At 48.5% G+C, this 24847-nt stretch overlaps 1 protein-coding gene across 6 annotated transcripts in view; it reads left to right on the forward strand.

Moving 5' to 3' along the window:
• Znf618 (zinc finger protein 618) overlaps nucleotides 1-24847 on the forward strand; it is a 176938-nt gene that overhangs the window by 140813 nt on the left and 11278 nt on the right. For 3 of the 6 annotated variants that reach the window (XM_036179324.1, XM_036179327.1, XM_036179328.1), the window contains 4 exons: nucleotides 21-110; nucleotides 11516-11755; nucleotides 15181-15264; nucleotides 18007-18084. In XM_036179324.1, the coding sequence (XP_036035217.1) occupies nucleotides 21-110; nucleotides 11516-11755; nucleotides 15181-15264; nucleotides 18007-18084 (492 nt within the window). The remainder of the gene's footprint in view (nucleotides 1-20; nucleotides 111-11515; nucleotides 11756-15180; nucleotides 15265-18006; nucleotides 18085-24847) is intronic. The other 3 variants (XM_036179325.1, XM_036179326.1, XM_036179329.1) reach the window with 1 other exon arrangement.

Raw genomic sequence — 24847 nt, forward strand, 5'->3', positions numbered from 1 at the left:
TACCTCCTTCTCCTTCGCAGAAACCGGCAATTACACCTGTGAGTTCTGTGGGAAGCAGTACAAGTACTACACGCCCTACCAGGAGCACGTCGCCTTACATGCCCCCATCAGTGAGTCCCTTCTCCCACCGGCGGATGGGGAGACCTGGGAAGGGGCAGGGGTTAGCCACTGGCCAGGACTCTAGAGCTTTGCTAGGGAAGGTGCCAGCAAGGGGAGCTTGGGTCTGGGCTATCAGGTGTCTAGCCTGAGCCATGAGGTAACTGTGAGGTAGACTAGCCTGGAAAGCCTCCTCAGAAGCAGAAACCAACCAGGTAGAGCGCTCTCACAGTAGCTCAGAGGACTGGCTCTCATATGGGGCATCAGGAAAGTGGGTGTTGTTTGTCAAGGAACCCCACCTTCTCCAAACACATGACTCCAAACAGACTTCCTGACTCTGCACCCACCCCCGTAGTATCTGTCCTAGGATATAGCTTTCCTCCTAGTTGGCCAAGGCCTAACCTCCCTGGGGGAGGGCGCCTGGGCAAGACAACCTTTGTGCTGTGGTGGTAGAAGGATAAGAAGGCAGGAGGCATGCTACTGGGCAAGACAGACGATCTAAAAATCTGGCCCAGGCATCTCGGGCTTCCTGGTGACCATGACCCATAATCCCTTACTCCCGTCCTGACAAGGATAGACAGGGATGCCATCTGGTACCATTGGTCCTCTACTCTCTGGATGCCTGTCAGCCTACTTGGTGACTTCCAGGTGTCTTTCTGCAAATGGGAGTTGGGGAAGGTCCTTCCCTAAGTGTATGAGCCAGAGGGCCTCGGCCTTTCACCCTTTCCAATGCAGGTGGACACATAAGTTGTGATGAGGCGGGACTTTCATGACCTCTGGAATAGTCAGATGGGGTGTTTAGGAGTCTCTTCTAATTTCCATGTGTGGACATCTCACTGTAGAACTGTGGGGATCATCCCCCTTTCTGGGAAGAGCTGGGGTAGAGGAAGAGGGGCACAGCCTATGGAGGTCATGGCATCAAAGCCCCTTGTCTGGAGTAGTCCCAGACCTTCAATAGCAGCATAGGCAGATGGCTCCCCTGAGGATATCTGATTGGGGGGATGTCTAGTGCTTGAATGGGGGTATCAGTAGCTTCCCAGGGAAATTCCTCCCTACTGGCAGAGTGGTAAGGCTGGGGTGTACTCTACTGTAGCTTCAATCCTTTGTTTGCACTGGGCTGTGCACTGTTCTTGGTCTGGTTCTGTGTCTGGCTGTTGTGTGACTTTTTGCCTAGTGAGCTTCTCTGGGGCCAAGTTTCCCATCTGTAAAAGTCCTTGAGATCTTTCTGTCCCAGAGTCTGGACTGACATCTGCATCAGGCAATGACTTTCAGGTAGGTATCTACTGTGTCTCTAATGCACACTATGTAGCCACGCCATGTAGAGAGAGTATCAGAGGTTCTACTGGGTGGGTACCATCCTGACCATTTGATCTCTCCTCCTGATGCTGGTGCCCAGGCATTGGGCTGTTTTGTGGGCAGCTGCTGCCAAGTGCCAATGAAGATACTACCCAGAATGCGCTTAGAGAGGCATCACTCACAAGGCTAAAGGCAGCTGGGCTTCAGTATCTGTGCTGCTTCCTTTTCTTCCCAGAGAGTGTTCATAAGGTCATGGTGTTAGTAAGATGTGGAGTGGGTCCTGAACTGCACCCAACAGCTGTAAGCCCACCTCCACCCTGAAGCTGTCCAGCCTCCCTTGGCACATGACAAGAAGGGTAGCCCCACTTACACCCTAACTTCTTCTCCGACATCCTGGTGCTTCCCTCCCACAGGGCTCCCTACATTTCTTTCTGGTTTTCATTTGGTTTTTCTCTCTGTTTTAGACTGTATTTTTCTGCATGTGATTGTTGATTATGTTTCTCTGGTACTCACTGATGTCTTCTGAGGATTTTAGAAACATCTGTTTAAAATACAACATGAGCCGAGCGGCGGTGGTGCATGCCTTTAATCCCAGCACTCAGGAGGCAGAGGCAGGCAGATCTCTGAGTTCAGGGCCAGCTTGGGCTACAGAGTGAGTCGCAGGAAAGGCACAAATCTACACAGAGAAGCCCTGTCTCGAAAAACCAATATATATATATTTAAAATACAACATGAGGTTTGGTCTAGTTTCAGCAGAGGATGGCTTCTGCGAGGCTGGGCAGGAGACAGTGTCTTGATCGCCTCAGGATTAGATCTGTGTAGGGGAGGCTTTGGGAGAGGTAGGAGGTGGGTGTGAGGATGTGATTGGGTGGTGGCCGTGGCTGGGCGTGTGTCCCTGGTTCTGATGATAATCCAGAAGGCTGACTGGAAGTTCTCCTGAGGCCCTTGTGTGCACTTATGTCTGCTTTTGATTTCATTCACAAAACGTTTTTAAGACTCACATGTGTCATAATATCAGTTCCTTTTTTACTGCTGATGGATCCCCCACTGTGCAAACTCTGAGTCTGTTTGATCACTTGCCTGCTCACTTGGGTCAATGCCAGCTTCAGGCTGACATGAATGGCTACTGTGAAAAGCTTGTGTGATGTGTTCTGTGGGCTTGGAGGTCATTTCTTGAGGATAAATACCAAGGGGTGGAGCTACTGGGGAATAGCTTTGTTTCCTTTTTATTAGAACTGACAAGCCATTTTCCAAAATGTCCATAGCATCTCAGCCTCCCCAGGAGCTGTGCTGGCTCCAGTGTTCTGGGGTTTGGGTACATCAGGCTGTCTGTTTCTGGTTGTTCCAGTGTGTAGACAGTGGCATCTTGTGGATATGACTTCTATTTCCTTGGTAACTGGTGATGTTCACCCTCTTTGCATTGACTTATTGTCCATTTCCTTATTTTAGTCTGGAAAATATTTGTGTGGATGATATATATCCTCTCTCTCTCTCTCTCTCTCTCTCTCTCTCTCTCTCTCTCTCTCTCCCCCCCCCCTGTCCTTTTTTATTGGCTGTAGAAATTCTTTATCTATTTGAGTTGGTCCCCATACTTCATCACATGAATGTTCTCTCTCAGCCTTTGACAGACCTGGTAGTTTCCATTCAGAACCCACTGATGAGCAGTTGACTTTCTTTCATGAAGCATTCTTTATCATTGTTTTCTACAGTAGGTGCTTTCTGGATCCTTCCTCGGGAGTATCCTCGCCTACCTTTCCTTGCCTTTTAGAAGTGTTTTGGATCATTTTAACTTCCACATTTAGGTCTGCAATTGAGTTGCATTAGCCCATGACTGAGGTGAGGTATGAGGTTGGTCCTGTTCTGTGTAGACACCGGGTTGTCTGACAGCCTTTGTTGAAGGTACTCTTTCTTATTTAGTGGTTTGGTACCTGTGTTGGAACCAGTTGAACTTCCAAGGATTAATATCTTTCTTTTCTGTTGATTCGTTTTTCTACCTTTATAGATACACCAGTGCTATTATTTATTACACCTCTTCAGGAAGTCTTGAAACAGCTCTCCTTAGGTTTTTCTACTTTATCCTTCTATTTTAAAGGCTATAAGGTTTGTCTAGGAACTTTATCCTTTCACATAAATGTTAGAGGCTTGCCAATTTCTACTAAAAGTATAATGATGAGAAGAGGGGAGGGGGAGGGGGACAGAAAGAAAAAAATCTGTTAAAATTTTTAGAGGGATTACATTGAATCTGTAGGCCAGTTTGAAGAGTGGTGGCTTTGCTGTGGTATTGGGTCTTCAGGGCCGGTTCATGGCTATGGTGTTGGGTCTTCAGGGCTGGTTCATGGCTATGGTGTTGGGTCTTCAGGGCCAGTTCATGGCTATGGTGTTGGATCTTCAGGGCCGGTTCATGGCTATGGTGTTGGGTCTTCAGGGCTGGTTCATGGCTATGGTGTTGGGATCTTCAGGGCCGGTTCATGGCTATGGTGTTGGGTCTCCCAGCCAATCCCCGGCTGTTATGTAGCCCTCCAAGGACCTGGAGCTTCTTTATTCCTCTTCAGTTTTAGCACCTGCTTCATAGGTGTCTTTTGCCTTGTGATGCTACTGTAATTCTTAAACTTGAGTGTCCCATTTGCTCCTGCTGTTTCCCAGGAGCGGTAGAATTTTGCATTCTGAGTTTGTGTCCTGCAGGTTCACTGAATTTGCTCGTCAGTACCTGTAGGTTCCTTCTTTTGTGGATTTCTTGCTCCTGGTGAAGTGATCAGCTAATGAAACCGACTCCCTTCCTGGTCAGTATTCTTTGTGATATCTGAGGGGTTGTGCTCTCCACCATCCAGTTGAATGGAAGAAATGAGCGGCTGCACCTGCCTGCTCCCCATCCCAGGGTTCAGTTGCTCACTGCTAAGTGTCACCATTTTTATCATCACCATTGTGTCAGCTGCAGCAGGGTCTCCCAGCTGCCCTGTCAGCTCAGGCTGCCTTTCACCCAGTTTACTGCAAGGTGGGCCTGTAAATTAGGGTTATGTGGCATTTTCCTTCTGTCGAGATGAACGTGTAGATTCTTAACTTTGTTTTGTTTGTTTTTTGCTAGTGTACAAAATGGCATGTATTTTTAATGAATCACTATGCCTATGTTTTATTAAAATAGGTTGAGGATATCAGAAAATCAGAATGCTACATGAACTGAAGAAAGCTACAATATTGAGATGTCTCTTCTTTGCCAAAATTCCTGTTTTAAAACAGTATATGTTTAATGTATACAACTCTGATTTTATATACACATATATAGACATAGAAGCACACACTGAAGATGCCATCACAGTGAGGTTAGTATATTTTTAATGTATACAACTGATTATATGTACACATACACAGACATAGAAGCATACACTAAAGATGCCATCACATGAGGGTTTTGCAGGGGATTCCAGAATTACAGAAGAGTCGAGGTAGTTTGATCAGTTACTTTGCTTTCAAGGGCATGTTTTCTAGTTACTTCTGTGTAAAATTTCCCAGGATTTTCCCTGACATTTAGCCAAACTCTCCTGAGGGCAGGGAACTGCAATCCTAGATTAGGAATGTGCCCCATAATCAACCAGTGGGTCCTTAATCAAGAAAGTCAGTCTTGGCTGGGCAGTGGTGGTGTATGCCTTTTATCCCAACTCTTGAGAGGCAGAAGCAGGCAGATTTTTTTAGTTCAAGGCCAGTGAGTTCCAGGTCAGCCAGGGCAACACAGAGAAGGCTTGCCTCGAAAAAACAAAACAGCAGCAGCAACAACAACAACAACAAAAAGTAAATATTTCTAATGAGTCTTTAAAGCACTAAATACCACCAGTGAAATATATTAATCCCATAACAAAGTTCCCATCACTTATAGTGTAAAAGTGGTAACCTGTGATCCATGGATATACCAAAATTCAGATAATGAGTGCAAATCCACAGTCACCTAGTACCCTTTTGTAATCCCTTATTTACTATGTTCCCATCTCCCAGAAGTTACTGGTCTGCTTATGTTATTGTTGATGAGTTTGCATTTCCAACATAGGTGGACTCTGACAGAATGTGCTCCGTTATGGAGGGGTAGCCTGCTTTTCAGTAGTTCACTCTGAATGCAGCCATCTTTCCCTTAAGGTCAGGCACATTCTAAGAAACGCATCATTAGGGTTTTTTGTTGTACAATCATCAGAGAGCAACATCTACACAAACTTAGACAACTGTGGCTTTATTAAATGGTATGGCATTATGGAATCACTGTATACTGTGGTCTGTCATTGACCAAAGCACTGAACGGCAAATGGCAAACATATACCATGGTCTGGATAGACATTATCCAGCCCTTTGTCCGTTTACACTTGAGTGAATATTTAGAGTGGAAGGTGGAGATCTCCACCTTAGATCTCATGGTAATGGAGCTGCCATGACTGTATGTACACATCTTTGTGGAATGGCTAGATTTTCTGGTAGGTGTATGTTTAAGAATAGCTGGTTGTTGAGACTGGTGGGTAGCTCTGTGGGTAAAGTGCTTGATGTACAAGCATGAGGACCAGAATTTGGTTCCCAGCATCCACTTAAAAGCTGAGTATGGACAGCATGTGCCTGTGATCCCAGTACTGGGGTGGGGGTGGAGAGAGGTGAGTACCAAGGGCTTTCTGGCCAGCCATTCTTGTCAAAACAGTGAGCTCTGGATTCAGTGGCTAACCCTGTCTCAGAAATACTACTCTAAACATTAACAACAACAGTACTAATGTGGTGAACTAATAAAATTGCTATCTAAGGCTGACCTCTGGCCTCCATGTGTGCACGCAAATGAGTGTGTTCACAACACATGTGTGCACAACACATACGTGTCCACAGATTAGCCACTGTTTTCCAAGATAGTTGAGCGACTTTAACTGCAACAAGTACCATGCTGTTGCTGTAACATCCTTGTATTTATTATGTGTCAGAACAATGCTGTTTTATAGAAGCAGTTTCAGTTTCAAAGAAACTTCCTTTCTCCTCCATTTTCTGAAGAATTTATATAGAGTTGGAATTACTTTCTATAAATATTCTTATAGACATTCAACACTTACATGGTCAAACCTGGCATTTTCTTCATAGGAAACATCATTTAGAAAATGTATTCCCTTTCCATATATTAGTAAATGAATGATTTAAAAATTTTAATTTAATTCTATTATGGTCAAATACATATTGTGATGTCTAATCTTTGGAATTTATTGAGTTTTGTTTTATGGTCACCATATATATGATCTTTCTTTGCTACGTCTTCCCTGTTCACTTCACCAAAATTAATTAACTAATTAATTAATTAATTTCAGTCTGGTTTTTTCCATTGCCTCTTTAAGACGCGTCCATTTTTGACTAGTTTGTTTGGATGTCTGCTGTTAGAGGCACACACTCTTTCAAATCTGTGCTCCTCCGCTTTCAGAATATTTAAAAGTTGTTATTGTTAAGCTTCAAATTAATATGGAACATATAAGCCAAGCATGATGGTACATGACTTGAAAATCACCACTCAGGAGGCAAAGGCACAAGGTTCCCTGTGAGTTCCAGACCAGCCAGGGCTACATAGAGAATCTCTATCTTTAAAAAAAAAAAAAAAAAAAAAAGGAATATACAATTGTGGTACAATAAATGAACTATTTCCTTTTAGTTGAACAGTTTAACCCATTTACATTTAATATAGCTTATTGATATGATTGGATTTCATTTGGCACTATATATTTTTCTTTTTGTTCATATTATTCAATTTCATTCTTATTTTCTTGCCTGCTGCAGTACTAATCAAGTATTTTTTAATATATCCCATTAATATTCTGCTATCAGCTTTTTCACTCTGTGGTTTATAGTATATGTCTTTGATGTATTACAGTCTGTCATGAATTTAGATCGTAACCACTGAGTCATCTTTCCAGCCCTCTGCAGCCTTCTAAGTACTAACCTGTAAGGCTAGTTCTTAGTAATCTGATTTTTGCTGAGATTCGTCAGCTTTGACCAAGAGATTTTTTCTTCCCTGGTTTCTTTTTCCTCTCCCAGGACTTTAATTGCATGTGCATTAGATGTCTGATAGTGCTTACAGTGTTTATTCTTTCAGCCTAATTATCCCTCTGTGCTTCAGTTTGCCCTGCTTTTAAATTCATTCATCTTTTCTTCTACAATATCTAATCTCTGCAAATTCATTTTTATAGCTTCCCTTGTTCTCAATTATATTCATGGTCTTCTTTAAACCTGTGAGTACATTTATAATAATGGCTTTAAGGTCTCTGTCCCATAATTCCATCATCATATTTATTTCTGTGCTTTTTCTGATTGGTTTTCCTTTTGATTTTTAACTACATTTTCCTGGTTGCCCTTAAAAGTAATTGTTTTGTGCTGTACCTTATAGACAGTATGTTGTGGACTTGACTAGGTTGTGTTTTATTCCTTTGAAAAGCACTGCCTTAGTTCTGGCAGGCAATTAATTTCCTTACAGATTAACTAATGCTTCAGAGTCTTGTCTGTAAACCGGGTTAGAGAGACAGGAATAGCTCTTCCTCAGCATCGCCTTAGCTCTCCAGGGCGTGGCCTGTGACTCTGCTGACATCAGCAGTCCTCCTCTGGCAGGCGGAACCCCAAAGATCTCCTGATCTTGTTCGTGTGACTTTTGTGTGACCTCTGAGTCCTCATTCCCTCTCTCTCTCTCTCTCTCTCTCTCTCTCTCTCTCTCTCTCTCTCACACACACACACACACACACACACACACACACACACACACACACACGCTTGTCTGTTTTCTCTGTGCAGAGACCCACTCTACACAGATGGTGTAGAATTCAGCTAAAGCCTTTAAGGAAACCCCACTGCACATTTCTGGAATTCTTTCTGGGCTCAGTTATCTGTTGTTTGTTATTCTGCCCTGCAGTGTCCAGCCTCATCAGAAACCCTGACCTTGGTCACTGTCCTGGTTCAGGTTCAGTAAGTGGGCGTGCCCACTGGGCCCTGCTCTGTACTCGGAGCTTGCTATCTCCAGTGGAGATTTTGGAATGAGCCTGGACTCGAGTCTGCTCTATGGATCACATGGTGAGGTCTGCACGTCGTGGTTTGATTTTCTAGCTTCTGTTCCAGTCACTGTGTTGTGGCCAGGAGTCCTCTTTCCAGGACACAATCCCATGAAGGTTGTCCTCCCGTCCCCACCTTCTTCGTTAGGACACGGGATTCCTTGATTCCACCTCGGCTTCCTAGAGTAAGAGACAGCCCATGCCTCAGCACTTTTCTCTTAATTTTTTTTTCTGCCTTGGTTAATTTTTCAGCTTCCTACAGGGGAGACTTTGCACCCTGTCACTGCTAGATGTGTTACATATAAAAATCTCATGTGTGTTTCTTACAATGAAAAATAGCCAATCTGTCTGAGATGCTCATTCCTAGTCCAGGCCCAGGTAGAAGCCTGATGGTGTTCCATGTGAGGTCAAACATACCGAGTAGACTGATGGATAATGTGAGTTGGGAACCTGCTGAGATCCTTCCATGCTTGGGATCAACCCATTGAGTGACCCTGAAGTGGTGACCAGACCTCTGTGACCCCCTCCTTTTTGTACTTCGAGGCAGGGGGAGGATAAGGTTAGCCTCATGGCACCATTACAGCCTCTGTTGACTTCCTGACTGTGACGCCCTCTGGTCCAATGTTCTAAGTTTCACTCCTCTGGCTATTCAGTGCATTCATTCATGCATGGCATGGTTCTTCTGCATCATTCCCTGTGGTTCATTCAGGTAATGAGCTTCCACACTCGATGCATGAAGATGGAGGTGGGGGGCGGGGGCAAACTAGACCACTCGGGCTCTTAGAGAGAAAGTCATCAAAGGTCACAGCAAATGCCATTGATGGCAGTCAGTTCCTGGAATGGAAGAGGTGATGAGATGGACGGATAGTCCAGAAAGTCAGTTTGAAGGAGGGCTCCCGAAGGAAGTAATGTTCAGTGTAGCACCTAGCTCCAACAGTCAGAATGTTAGGGGATGAAAGGGAACAACATGGACAATGGCCTTGAGCGTGGAAGAGAACAGATGCTGGAGGAGTTCAGAAAGTGGGGAGTTGAGGGGCCTGAGCAAAATCTGGTGAGGTGAGAAGACCCAGGCAGGGCAGCTGGAGCAAACAGATGCTTGTCTATGTTTGTTAGAACAAGTACTTCATAGGTGCCCTGAGGTCCCTGCTGTAAGCAATGCCAGGATTTTCACAGCACGAATCAACTGAAACAATCCCCAGCAGTGGGGTGCAGTGACAGAGACGGGCCTCTCAGGAGAGCAGGTGGCCAGGCAGCTCATGGACTCTCTGTCCTTGTATCCAGGGTTCTGGATATGTGGGTGGATGCCTTGTGATGCGTGTAGGGGGATATATGGTATTGATAGGCCTTCTTGAGCTACTGGCTGGCTTTAGATCCTGTGTCATCCAGCGCCTTCTTGCTGGGTGTCCCTAAGGATCTCATTGGAGCTCCTGGGCTTAGATTCCCTGTCTCTAAGCAGGAACATGAGTAGCAATTATCATGTGAGGAGCAGTTACTTTAGAGTATCTCTCTGGCTTCTGGGTGTCTCACTGAATTCCTTGGGGGCTGCCCACTCAGGGGGCCTCATCAGTGGAGGTAGGAAGGGGAAACTGCTCCTCCTATAGTACAGAGCCCAGGACCATTGAAACCAGAAGTCATGGAGCTAGATCTCCACTGTGAGCTGGCTTCTCCAGCCTCAGTGTAGGTCCGAGAGTGAGTCTCTAGCCATGGCTCCTAAACTGTCCCTTCCATGGGGAGACAGTGGAGCAGTCCAAGGTGGACCTGGGGCACAGTATCAGGTTGAATGTGTCGAGTTTTTCTGTGGTAACAGTGAAGAGGGGCAACTATCCGACAAGCCATCCTTCCTGTTTGACTCAAGTGAGAAAGAACGGGAAAGGAGAGAAGGAAAACGTTGGGGTGTCCTTTTGCCAGTGAGAGCCCCCTGGGCCTTGCTCAGACTGAGGCCCCGGGGATCTCCTCAGCTAGGCTGGAGCTTGTTAGAGCTGTGACTGAATGACTCCCCTGGCACAGCCAGCCCTGTTAAAGGCAAGCGTCTCCTGAGCTGTGCTCAGCTCCTCATGAAAGAGCTGTGGTTGTTCGTGTGGGGCCCGAATTCCTTGGACCTTGACTTCTGCATCAGTGCTAAGAATGACTGGAAGTCAAGGGCTCAGAGCTCTTCATCTCAGTCTCGGATATGGTATTTAAGTCTCCAACTCCAAGGATGGGCACTGCCTTGAGAGCAGGATTCTAACAAGGCTCCAACACCCTCACAGAGCCAGAAAGCCAAAGTGGCTCAGAGCAGTGACCCCCCCGCCCCAGGCCCTGTGCACAGGTAGGGCCTTCAGGATGGTGCTCATTCCTATGGGTGGGTTCTGGGATCCCCTCCCCACTCTGTCTGGTCCCCTTCTTTCCATCAGGGGACATAACTGTAGATGTTATATGGTCTCAGGAAGCAGGCCTTGTCTGATGCTCTTCTGAGTGGGTCAGGTTAGGGTCAAGTTCAGGGCACCCAAGACCACCAGAGGTGGAAACTGCCTGAGAATCCACGCATTCTCAGAACCTAGCTCTGTAGAGGATGCGGGTAAGAGAGACTTCCCAAACCTCATGACGACGGCATACATCTGTGACAGTGACAGGCCCCAAGTCTCCTAAGAACCGCAGTTCCCCACCCCTGTCCCTTCCCTGCTCCACCGGTCAACCCACTGCCTGCCTGCTTTTCATCATCACTTAGGAGCCAGACTCCCTTGAAGGAAAAGGGCCGAGAAGCCAACACTCTAGGAAAACGTACTTGGGCCTGGGGTGATCGTACAGATGCCCCGAGTCTAAGGAAGTAGACACTCAGAAACTGCACAGAAGTGATGGTGACTTAAGAGGTAGTTCCCAGCATGAACCGGATCCGGGTCAGGTTTCCTGGAAGTGAAAAGAAAACTGGGAAGAGTCTTGACTTTCAAAGGTCCTCCTGCTCCGGGTGGGAGCTGGAGCCCTTGTTCTCCGTAGAATGAGGGCAGATTGGGCATAGATGTGTCAGAGTGAGCCTTCCAGGACCCGTGGCCTGAGAGGCCAGTCACTTGGCAGGCTCTGAAGGCCCTCAAGGACTGAGAATGTGCCCCTCTCAGGTACCGCCCCCGGGTGGGAGCCGCCAGAAGATCCAGACACGGGTTCTGAGTGTTCCCATCCAGAGGTCACCCCATCTCCACGCTTCGTGGCAGCGAAGACCCAGGCGAACCAGTCGGGGAAAAAAGCTCCAGCCTCCGTGGTCCGATGTACCACCCTCTTACACCGCACCCCTCCAGCTACCCAAACTCAGACGTTCCGAACTCCAAACTCGGGATCTCCGGCAAGCAAGGCAACTGCAGGTACGGATGGCCTCCATTACCCTTGCCTCCCTGGCTCCCCGCCCACCGCCTGCCCTAGCTGTTGCCCTGCAAGAACAAGACTGGAAGTCCCATCATGCTTTGGTGCAGATTGGGACCCATGGCCTCTGGCTACTTGTGGCCCTGGCAGACCAAGTTCTGGACCTCAATTGGAGGGTTAAACAATAAAATTTACAAACGTTTTCAAAGTAATTTGATACATTTTTTTTCCCAAATCATAGCCTAAGGGAGTCTGTTTTATTTGGCCTTTATGAAGTTTAAAAGCTTTTTATAAAAGATCAATTGGAAGTGTTTGACCGTGAGGAGAGCCTGTGTAGAACTCTGGGTTTCTGACTGTGCTGAGACACCTGATCTGGCTCCTGGTTCCTGCAGGGCAGTGGTTGGTGCCTTCTTCACAATTGGTGTCTGTGCACTTCCCCTGTTCCACAAGCCCTACCACTCCCTGCTGCACCCCTGCTGCAGTGTCCCTGTGGCGGGACCATTTACCATTGTGAGCACACTGTTGTCTGTGACCATCCAGCCCAGTTCTTTCTGTCTGGACCCCTTCACATGAGCTTGCATTTTCACCTTCCAGAAAACTATCTCAGGCTGTTTCAGCAGAGATGTTCTCCACCAAGTAGGGTGGCTGCCTGGAGCTCTGTCTCCCTGGCCTCCCACTCCCTAGAGTTCCTCCATGAAACCCTCCTGGAGATAGAGGCCTGCAGGAAACCAGAGGATGCTAGCTCCAGAAGTTTCCAGGCCCATGCAAAAAGGAGCCTTGGCCTCAGAAGGTGACTGAGCAGCGAAGTCCCCAGTAATTATTTCCTCTAGAATATAAGACCTACTATGTGCTAGTTACAATTACTAGGAATCCTGAGTCTCAGACTCGTATAAGGAAAACCTTGGGCCACTTGTCCAGATGATGGCGCTCTACTTTCTGGGGCTGTGGGCCTTTCAGTTGCCATCAGGAGGTCAAAGCTAGCCACTAAACACACAGAATGATTGCATTGAAAGGTCAGATAAATGAGCCCCGGCGTCATTTGGTGACTGTTGACCTGGCTGGGTAATTAGTGGTGCTTGCCTTTCTTTGGTTTAACAAGCTAATTTGGGCCAAGCTGTGGTCTTTTGTTTCATGTGCTTATATCTCCCAAAAGGAGGGGAGTCAGCCAACCTTGAAGTGTGGATTTTTTCAAGTACCATGTTTTTTACTACGGTCAGGAGGAGCAAAAGTTCAAGCCCTGCTTGGGCTATAGAGTGGGTCCAAGCCAGACTAGGCAACTTAGTTAGACCCTATCTTAAAGTAAGAAAAGAGAGTTGGGGATATAGCTCAGTGGTAGAGCGATTGCGGAAGGCCTTGCTTGAGTTCAGTCCTCAGCACTTTAAAAGAGTTGGAAAGACTGGCCATCATGGTCCCCTTGGAGGTAGACATTGAATCACCAGGTGGTACTGGCTTTCTGCCTTTGCTCTCCCCTTGAGCTTTGTGGCTGGGTTTGCAAAGGCCCTCAGCTTCCACTGAGAATTGCCTGCAGGGACTGGCATGGCATTTGGCATTCATTGAATGTCCCTATCTTCAGCCAAGTTCCCAGCAAGCCAAGGGCACACCAGCAGCTGCCTCTGAGACTTGGAAGCCCTGTGGTGGATCTTAACCAGGGCTATCCAGCTGGTCAAGTCCACGGGCAGCAGGTCAGGAGCAGGAGGTGGCAGGGGTTATGAAGTGGTGCAAGGTGGAGACTGTCACTGTCACCCTCCTAGAGAATATGGCTGTTTGTGTGCATGTGGACATGCACACACTCGTTTCCAACCAGACGCCCTTGCACTGGGAAAGTCCAGCAGTGGAGGACTTAATGCAGGCGTTGGTGACCTAAGTTGCACCAAGTCTCACCCATGTGCTGGTCAGAACAAAGATTCTGCCTACCTGCCTATCCCCTGTGAACACAGGCTGCAGTAGAGAAGAGGATCCTTTCCTTCTTACAAGGGAAGCAACTGCCTCCAGTCAAGCCTCACATGCTATCGTAGTGGCTGGGAGCCTGCTGACTTCAGTTTGTTTTTCTGCCCGTCCCGTGGGCAGTATCACACAGCCTCATGGGGTAGGAGGATCAAAGGAGACCATGATGGCAAACTTCTGACCCTGTGTCTGGTATACAGTAGGTGATCAAGAGTGAGAGCCCCTCGCCCTGTGTAGACAGAGGTTGAATGGGACTCTGCCAGTTTACATGCTGTCTGGAGATGCTCAACCCAGGCTGTTATGGACACAGAGGGAGCATGGTCCTAATGCTAGCAGCCTCTACAGGCTATGGGAGACCTTGAAGTGATGGGAAAAGAACTGAGCAGGCCTATAGGAGCTGCCTCTGGCTGCCTTTTGCATCCATCACCATCCACATGACCCAGAGCACCAACACCCAGCACTTTGTTGGGTAGGATGGACCCGGTGAGTGGTGTTTCTCCCAGTGAATTCCCAGAAACACTACTTGGAAAGATAATACAGAATCCAATCCAATCTTTAAAATGGGGTTCTGCCAGAACCCCCAGTATTTTGGAGGATGTGTTCATTAAAGTTCAGTGGCTCACCTTCTAGTCAGTTTCTCTGAGTCTGTGGTTGCTTCATCCACGCTGTTAAAAGGGTCAGGGCTAGTTGAGTATCTCAAACTGACTTTCCCGAGACTCTCATCTCCTGGATCAACCATGCCCTATAGTACCCGGAGCACCATGGCAAGGCTGGGTTATCTTCTGCAGCTGGGGCTATCGCTATAGAGTTCTGCTTGGCTGAGCCCATCTCTGCATTACGGAGTTTCCAGAGAGAGAGCCTGGGAGATGGTGAGCTTTTGGAAAGATGCTAGACACGGCTCACAAGGAGCCAAGCACTCCCTTCCACTATGAGTTCCACCCTCCTCACCTAGTCTTTGGACTTTCCAGAGCAAACACTACCCCTTCCTCCTTGTCATGTACCTGTCGCAAGACATCCTTTATGCCTTGAGATACTTGCTGGGTCCAGAAAATGGGCTGCCATCCTCCATCCTCTTTTTTTGTGGGGGGGGGGGGCTGTAGCAGCAGAACCTGCCAGGGGGAACAGAACAAAGTTCATTCAAATGACTTGGCCTTACACATATGGCCCTGGAGTAAAAAAAATGAGACCCTGACCTCTTCCCTGTCTACTCATTGGGTGCATTACATTGGTGTGTCCTCGGGCAGGTCACCTCTTCCCCCTCCATCCCTGTACCTCCCAGACACTACCCAGAGAGTCTCTTGGGACCAGGTGGCTCAGGGATCAGCAGAGTTCTTGTATTCTCCCAGGTCTAGGAGCCTTCTGCCCGCTCTGGCCTGACAAACAAGCTGACCCCTCCCCATGCCATATTCTCATTCTCCCTCTCCATCTCCCTCTCCATCTCCCTCTCTCTCTTCTCTCTCTCCCCGTATCCCTGCCCACCCAGCAGAAAGCACCTTCAGCCGGCGAGTAGAAGGCAAAGCACAGAACCACTTTGAAGAGACCAACAGCAGCTCACAGAATTCCAGCGGTGAGTGTGCCTGTGATGTGACACTGTACTGTTGCCTCCTCCCTCAGAAGGGCAGTGCCTATGACGGGGGTCTTCTGGCGCATGGTAGGAGGGGAGCTGAGTCGTGAAATCAAGAGACGGCAGAGCCTGTGAAGAGCAGAAGGGCAGTTGTGTCCACGGAAGCCCTTCTATGGCTTTGTCCCTTGCCCCTGGAGAGGGGAACTTCCTTAATCCCAAACTCAGACATCCATTCAGCCAGCCCAGATGGGTAGCCCAAAGAGAGCCAATAGCTACGTTAAGAGGAATACCACGACAGGTTTCTTTCCAGGAGATGCAAACTGGGTGCAGTAGAAAGAGGTCCTCAAGGAGCCAGAGGTCCCGGGTTCTGGACCCACGGGACCTGGGACCACAGAACAGATGCTCTTCCAGCCCCTGTAGTGGCTTGGCATGAGCACTCCTGATAGTGTCTGCTGCCACCTGGTGGCTGCCTTGTTCTGGATCCTCGTGGCGCCTTGGAGCCGGCAGGACAGACAGCTTTGGATTCCGGAGTTTACCCTGGGCAGGAATGTGAGTGCTCACCAGCAGTCTTGTCTGAGAAAGGGACAGCAAGCTGGCATGCACAGCGATGGCCGGGACAGGCAGGGACAGATCTTCTGCCGTCGTGAAGTTGACTTCACTGAATACCAGGCTTGAGTGAATGCCCCCATGCCAGCGCTGCCTGGTGCACACAGGTAATGGTCACCATGGGCTTCAGCAAGTGGTGAGGAGCACAGGCACCAGGTGGAGGCTTCTGCCTAGGAATAGTCGCAGCCTCTCTGGGGCCCAGGTTTGAACTTAGCGCTACTGCCCCCGGTGAGTGCCCAAGGTGAGCCCTAATTCCTCCTTGGTTATATGTACTTGAGGAGCGTGAACGGCCCCAGAGAACACAGGCAGGGGAGGAGGCTTTGTTTGCCTTGTTGCCTTGTTTTGCTTTGATGTAAACCAAGCAATTGGTACAAGTACCAATGGAGGTGGGTGTCCCTGGGATCGCAGAGCCTCTCTAAGGGGTTAGTCTAGGAGGGACGTCATGGCCCATCCGAGGCCACAGAGAATGAAGTGGCAGCCTGGAACTGGAACCAAGACCTCCTGGCATGGCCTGGGCTCCCACCCAAGCCATGCTGCACCCCTTGCAACCTCTCCTGCCACCAAGGCTAACATTTGTTTGGAGATGAAGCTGTCGTGGGCTGCTGCTGCTGCTGCTGCTGCTGCTGCTGCTGCTGCTGCTGCTGGCAGCCATTTATTTATTGAGCGCTTCCGGCATGGCTGGCGTGTGTTCAGAGCTTTGTGTGTTGTGTCTATTTCACCCATACCACAATCCTGTGGGGATAGTGTTCCGTTTATTCCCACTTTCTGGATGAGGGAACTGAGGCTCAGGAGAAGTCCACTGTGGCCCCAGGTCCCCCAGACTGTAGGTAGAGCCAGGAACCCCATACTCAGCCTGAACTTTACCTTTACTGCCTGCTACACTGGAGGCTTGCCAGCCTCACCCTCTGGCAATGCCAGGCAGTAGGGGGAATTGCCAGCAAACAACCGTCCAGGGCTGCTCAGGTGTTTTGGTACCAAGCGCTCTAATGCTGTTGTCAGAACCTGGAAACGGCTTCCAACAGCCTGTCACCAAGTGCGTGGCCATTTATTGGGCATCATACCCGAGTCCTACTGTCAGCGTACCCTAGAGAAACGGCCCTACCAGCCACACGATAGCTGCCCTTGCTGATACGCGTAGCCTCTCTGCCAGTACCCTCTCGCCCACCTTCCTGCACCTGTGTGCCTACTGCGAGCGCCCCCTGGCTCGGCATGTGTAATGACCTTCCAGCCCAGGACTGGGGGAAAAAAAAAAAAAACTTAGCTAAACTGTTTCTCTTTTGCAGAAACTGCAAGTCCCCTGGTTTCCAATCCTTTCCCTCTCCTGCAGAGTAAGTGATGGTCCTGCTGGGGGGGGCTGAAGATGGCAAGGCAGGGCAGGAAATGAACAGTGCTGGCCTCACTGAGATGCAGACAGGCCTTGGGCCGGCACCCTCCAGGGAAGGCCCAGCGATGGCCTGGGGAGGCTGCAGAGGGCCCAGGAGGGTGGAGAAGCAAGGACAGGTAGACAGAGCCCTCAGTACCCAGGAGGAACAGCTTTACCCACTCCTGGCTACCCAGACAGCCTCAGGACTTCTCTCTCCCCTCTCTTCTACCTAATAGCGATTTGCTTCCTCTCTTCCCTCTTTGCCAGGTACTGGATTCACAGAGCTGATGGTGCAGCCTGTTCCCCTCAGCTCCCCTTCCTGCTCCTCTCCAGCGGTACCCCACCGCCACTGCACTCTCCTCTGCCTCCTCTTTTCCTCCTTCTTTTCTTCCCCTCATTCCTTCATGTATCTCCTCATTTGTTCCCTGCGTGAGCAGTGACCCTGTGTGGTCCCACGGGCAGAGGGCTGAGCTGTGGACCCACAGTGTGTCTCCTGAGAGCGCTCGCTTGCTCGCTCCATGCCTGGATGTTGTCCTTCCCATGCACTCAGAACAGTGCATGAAGGGAGCACTCGATAAGGGAGCAGGCCCATTGGTGGAGCAGCCCGCATCTGCACATCTTCCCTCCTCTGCCTCTCCTCAGCGTTTCCCTCTCCAGGCTAGTGACAGGCCAGTGGACAGGCTGGGCCCTGGGCTCCAAGTTTGCATCTGGGTCCCCGCCTTCAAACCTGCCTGCAGTCCAGTGTGGGGATGTCACATGTCACCTGTCTTCCCCAGAACCCTACACGTGTGGCGCCTGTGGGATCCAGTTTCAGTTCTACAGCAACCTGCTGGAGCACATGCAGTCCCATGCAGGTAAGGCCAAGAGGGACCCCAGACACACAAATGGAAGCGGCCAACAGAGCCCGCCCATGGCACACCCCCTGCCTCATCTCACCCCTAACTGACACCCATATAACTCTGTCACTCCCTGGGCATCCACCCTCTGAGCCCCAGTCAGTGAAGTCCTTCATCACTGGCTAGTCTAAGCTCTGAGATCTCAGCTCAGGCTCAGGATGAGTTGGGGCTGGGGGTGGAAGGTCAAGAAAAGAGACCTGGAAATGGGCCTTGAGGATGGTTCAAGGTCAGCATGAGCAGAGGCTGGTGGTAGAGAGGCCAACAGTTGGGTAGATTGGGCTCCAGTAGTCTGGTGCACTGACTGTTCTGTCTGTCCAAAGCCCTGGTGCTCAACCTGGAGCTCTTGAAGGAGCTGGCTGGGGGTGTGCTGAGGCTGTCTGCAGGCTGCTAGCGTAAGACACTACACGGAGTCACCTCAGGCTCAGGCTTCGACTCTCGACTCTCTGAGCCTGTCCTCACACTTGCGCTACACAGCACAGGTGTTCAGCTTCCCAGCCTGGACTGCAGACGTGAATCACAGGGCCACCAGCTTCTGGTCTAATTTCTGCTTAGTCGGGGAAATACTGTGTATCCCCAGTTTCCAGCATTTCTTCAAATGGGTTACAACATACCACACAGCCATTGCAAGAAGTCTAGCTGGGGACCTCCCATGTGGGTACTCAGGGATCCAGGTCCCTTCCCTCTTACGGCCCTATCTTCCCCTGGGTACTCAGGGGCTTTTTTCTCTCCAGCTGGTGGGTGTGGGGAGAGGCAAGGGGATATACAAGTGACCCGAACCCTATGTGCTCAGTTTCTACTAGTGGGCATTTAGACACATGACCATCCTGAATCTGTGGCAGAAGGGTGCCCAGAACCTCTGTTCAACCAACACTTGCCAAAGGAACCATCATGCATCTGGGCAAAGAGGCAGCTAGCACCTGTCCCTCCAGGTAGTTCTTCTAGAGGCATTAGAAATAGCATGTGAAGTGGAATGGTGGTGCACACCCATAATCTCAGCCTTTGGGAAACTGAGAAAGGAAGATCACAAATACAAGGCTCTTCTGGGTAACACTGTAAGACCTTGTTTCAAAGAAATGAAAAGAAATATTATATAAAATGTACGTGGAACATGATGGGGGCTGAGTAATTGGCACAGTTGATATCACCAGTTGTTGTTATTAATTGTGTCCCCTGAGATTTACAAAGCCGTGAGGGAAGCCTCCAGATTGGGCCTGGCTAGCACTCAGCTTTACAGGTTGTCTTAGTCACTGTTCTGTTACTGTGAAGAGACACCATGACCATGGCAACTCTTACAAAGCAAAGCGTTTAATTAGGGCTGGCTTACAGTTCAGAGGTTTAGGCAATTAACATAGTGGGAGCATGGCAGCACTCAGGCAAACGTGGTGCTAGAGAAGTAGCTGAGACTTCTACATCCAGATCCATAGGTAGGAGAAAGAGAGACATACTGGGCCTGGCTTTGGACTTTGAAACCCCCAAACCCACTCCCAGTGACACATTTCCTCCCATAAGGCCACACCTCCTAATTCTTCTCAAGTAGTGCCACTCCCTGATGACCAAGCATTCAAATATATAAAACAATGGGACCATTCTTATTTAAACCACTCCATTTCCACTCCTTGGCCCCCATACACTTGTAGCCATATCCTAATCCAGAAATGCGCGTAGTCCAACTTCAAGAGTCTACATAGTCTATCACAGTCTCAACACTGAAAGTCCAAAAACTCATGACATTCTCTTAACTGTAAAAACCTGTAAAACCAAAGTCAAAAAGCAGATCACATGCTTCCAGTATACAATGGCAGAGAACATACATTACCATTCCAAAAAGGGGAAAGGAAGCATAGTGAGGAAATACTGGACCAAAACAAGACTGAAAATCAGCTGGGCAAACTCCACATTCCTTATCTTCATGTCTGATGTCAAAGTGCTCTTTAGATCTCCATCTCTTTCCAGCTTTGTTGACTGTAACTCATTTCTCTTTCTTGGGCTGGTTCCACACTCAGTCTGCAGCTCTCTTTGGCAGGAATCTCATGGCTCTGGCATCTTCAACATTTTGGGGTCTCCAACACAATCCAGGCTTCACCTTCACAGTTTCACACAATGGCCTCTGTGGGCTTTCATTCAGGGACACCCCTGGCACATGCCTGGCCTCAGCAGCTCTCCTTAGCCACAAGGAACGTTTTTTTGGGGAGATTCCACAATCCCTTTCTTCTATCCTTGACTCTAAAGCCAGAACCATGTGACCAAAGCTGCAAATTCTGCTGCTTCCTCGGGCTGGAGCAGGGTCCCTTGTGCAGTTACATCTGCATCAGCTTTCTGTTGCTGACAGTTTCCTTCACTGCTTCATCTTTTCTTGGATTCAGTTTCACAGGTTGGGAGCTTAGCTAGGTGGGGTCATGCCCTGAGGTCACCACTCCTTTTATCCGGTTTAGCTTCAAGCTTTTCTTTAAATTTTTTTGTGTCCTTGAGCACAGGACTTAGCTCTGTTACATTTCCTGGTGCTCCTTTTTCTCCTCAAACTGTACAATTTGTATTTTTCCTTGCTCAGCTTGCTCCTTTTCATAATAGGTCTGCATAAGACACTAATGACCATGTGACACAGTTATTGAAAATCTCTTTTGCCAATGCCGTTAATCCGAAACTCTTCAAATTAGACTTAAGTAGATTTTTCAGTCAAGGACAAGTATCAGCCACATTCTTTGCCCAAAATATTACAAAAATGATCTCTAGGCCATTTACTAATATTCTTCCCCTGTTAAACTTCTTGAGCTGGGTTCTACAGTTCAAATCAGCTTCAGCACCGTCTTCCATGCTCCTATTAATATGGCCCATTAAACCTCACTTAAAGCATTCAATTGATTTTCTAATCCAAAGTCACAAAGTCTACATTCCACCCACATGCAATATGGTCAGACCTGCCACAGTAATACCCCAGTCCCTGGAACCAACCTCTGTCTTAGTTTCTATTGCTATGAAGAGTCACCATGACCATGGCAACTCTTCCAAAAGAAAACATTTGTTTGAGGCCTTGCTTAGAGATTCAGAGATTTAGTTCATTAGCATCAAGGCAGGGAGTGTGGTGGCATACAGGCAGACATGGGGCTGGTGAATTAGTTCTACATCCAGATCCACAGGTAGCAGGAGGAGAGAGTCATTAGGCCTGACTTTGGCTTTTGAAACCTCAGAGCCCACTCCCAGTGACCCACTTTCTCCCACAAGGCCACAGCTACGCTGTCAGGGCCACACCTCATAATCCTTCTCAGGTAGTACCACTCCCTGGAGACGAAGCATTTGATATATAAGCCTATGGGGGCCATTCTTATTCAAACCACCACACAGAGTTAGACTTCATCTTCTAGGTAATGTGATGTGACTCCAGCCTCCATTCACTCATTTCAAGGAGAGTGCTGTACATGAAGGCACTAATTTGTATTGCCTTGGGAGAGCTTTTTTTCTCCTCCCCTATAAATCACTCTACAAACACAGTTGAGTTGTGAGTGGTAGTCAGGACTCTGGGGTTCTAGTTCTTCTCTCTAGATGCTGTGAAACCTCAGGTAGGAAACTGTCCCCATCTCTAAAGCAGGGACACACAGACTCCTGTTACCTGGTGTTACAGGTGTTTCCATCCCCAGTGTTTCCACGATCAGCCAGGAATGGTTCGAAGCTTTTAGACATGCCCTCAAGGGCAACCTACAGCCTTGGATTGGTGGTAGCCAAGGTCCCTCTCTTTGGGTACCAAGCCTGGTTCCTGAACTTCACAGCCCAGCCTCCCACAGTTAATTCATATTCATTCATGCCACCTTCCACCATCTGTCTGTCAGTCAGTCTCTCTCTCTCTCCCCTCCCCTCTCTCCCTCTCATCTCCTGAGCTTCCCCTGTTTCTACCAACTGGGGGAAGCTGTAATTAGGCATGAGTCTGTATAGGGGTGCTTCCCCATCAGTCTGGCAGCTGGAAGACAAAACCATTTATGATGCAAGTATGGCTGAGCCAGGAAGTGGCCCCACTATTCCCGGCATTTTGGCTTGTTCAGAGTTGCTGAAGGGTTGCTTTGTGCTGGTCCAGCGCAGTCAGAGAATGCCTTCCCCACAATCCAGTGCAGAGCCAGGCGGAATCCCAGCCAGGCTGAATCAGGATTAAAGGATTGGCTTCGTGGAGGGAAATTAAGCATTGTGAGCGGCGCAGTTCGCAGCGCCACTGATAAGGGGGATCAGCCTCAAGTAACACCAATCTCATTAAGAGCTGCTGAATGGCACAGGCTAATTCATGCTAGTAAACTTACGTGCTGGAGGCAACCCTGTCTGCCCTGGTGATAGTTCAGGAGTAGGTAGGTCTAGCAGTCATGATGCTAAGTATAGTAAATGGTAGCTTGCCGTGTGTCAGGTTATGTGTTGAATGTGATACGTGAAACTCTACAAGTTTGACTTTCCATCCTCTTTATAATGGTCCAGAAAACACAATCCCTGGCATAGCTCATAAGAACTGTCTGGCATCATTTCAGCTCATACTTGCTGCCAGGTCTTGGTCTGAGAGTTTTAGACATGTTCACCATTTAATTCTCAAAGTGGCCCTCTAAATGTCACATTAACGTTAACGCCATTTCACAGAAAAGGACACCGAAGAGCTGGGGATATGGCTGTCAGTACAGTGTTTGCCTTGTAAGAATGAGAATCTGAGTTTGATTCCCAAAATGCACGTAGAACAGCCAGATATGGCAATGCACACTTGTAATCCTAGCCTGGGGAGGCAAAGATGGGTGAATGGATCCTTGGGGCCCCCTGGCCAGCCAGGCTGGCCTATCTAGTAAGGTACATGCCAGTAATAGACTCTGTCTCCCAAAAAAAAAATGGGGACCGAGTAGCCCCTGAGGAACAGCAGTCAAGGTTACCCTCCAGCCTTAGCACACATTGGTGTGTACACATGGACCTGCACATATGAATACACACCCCAAGAAACAGGAATGTGAAGCAAAAGTGGTTAAATCCACTTGCCAGGGTTATGAAATCAGTGATAATAGGCCAGTGTTCTCTCTCTGGGGGTCTGCTCCTTCCAGATCGCATAGCTTTAACTTCCACACTGAAGCTGTAGGCTGGCTGTCCTTGTGGAGTCAGTGGACTTGACTCCTCAGAGATCAGCCCTTGGACCACACCAGCATGGGTGGAAAGCACAGGTATGAGGCACCAGGAGACTCTCAAGAGAATAAATGAAGTCAGTGGTTCTCTGTTTTAGATTGAGGCAGTGGCCACCCCTGATTTCTGATGCCTTGAGCCACTTCCCAGCTTTGGACTAACTCGTTTCCACTGTGAGAGTTTTTGCTCCCAAAGATGAGCTTGCTGGGGTGATGTATCCAAAGACTATGGTGCATTCTAAGACCCAGCCTGACAGGTATCTATTTCCCCATCAGCTGCTGGAGGTACAGGTTGAATATGCCTCTTCTGAAATGCTTGGAAGCAGAAGGGTTTCATAAGCCACAAACCACAAAGTCTAAGATACTTGAATATACCGAGAGTACATTCTGATTACTCTCATTCTCTACCCTCTCTCAACTGTTTATACTCCTATCTACTTAACCCCCCCAAAAAACAACAACAACAACAACAACAAGCCACTTCCCCACATTCCCATCTGATTTGTTTTGTGACTCACTGAATTTAACTCCAGCTCTCTGCGTGACCATGGATGTTTTGTGTATCACCTTGACTCAAGCTAGAGTCATCAGAGGAAGGAACCTCGGCTAAGGAAATGTCTCCTTGAGATCCAGCTGTAAGGCATTTTCTCATTTAGTGATCAATGGGGAAGGGCCCAGCCCATGGTAGGCGGTGCCATCCCTGGACTGGATTGTCCTAGATTCTCTAAGAAGACAAGCTGAGCAAGCCACGAGGAGCAGGCCAGTAAGCAGCACCCTCCATGGCCTCTGCGTCAGTTCCTGCCTCCAGGTCCCTGCCCTGACTTCCTTCAGTGATGAACAGCAATGCTGAAGAATAAGCCAAATAAGCCCTTTCCTCCCCAACCTGCTTTATGGTCATGGTGTTTTGTCACAAGAATAGAAACCCTAATTAAGACAATGAATGTGTTTAGAACTATCCACTGGTCAGCTTAGCAGTAGATACACAACTGAAGATCACTGCTCCCACATCTCCCAGAGTCTATTATAGCTACTAGTTTAGTAATAAGGGGTAGGGCTCGTTAGCCCTTCCCACATCCAGGGCTGGTTGTTGACAGGGCTGGTCTTACGAAGGTCCAGTGCAGGTGATTACAGCTGCTGTGAGTGCATGATTAGAATGATTGTGCTGTGCCTAGATGACATTCACAGTCCTTTTCCCTGTCTTGCTGCTCTTCCATTCGTCCTGATCCCTCGTCCTCCATGTTCCCTGAGCCTCAGTAGGAGTAGTGTATGGTGTTTTTGTTTGTTTGTTTTAGGCATAGGCACTCAGACATCACTCACTCTCAGTACCTTGGGCAGCCACGAGTCTGCATTCACCTCCACTCACTGTAAAAAGCGGCTTAGCTAAGGCTAAGAATAGCTCTTGGCTATTTGTGTAGAAGAGGTGCTTAGTCATTTTAGTTAAACAACAGTACTACGCTATCCCCTTGGGCCTATGACTTCCCCAAGTATGGATTGTTGACCTGGCTTACAATACTAAGCATGAATTCCTTCCTGTGGAGTGGGGCTCCAGTTGAATCAGAGGGTGATTAGTTGATGACATGACAGTTGTGCCATTA

Source organism: Onychomys torridus, chromosome 2 (genome assembly GCF_903995425.1).
Source record: "Onychomys torridus chromosome 2, mOncTor1.1, whole genome shotgun sequence".
Classification (NCBI taxonomy): domain Eukaryota; kingdom Metazoa; phylum Chordata; class Mammalia; order Rodentia; family Cricetidae; genus Onychomys; species Onychomys torridus.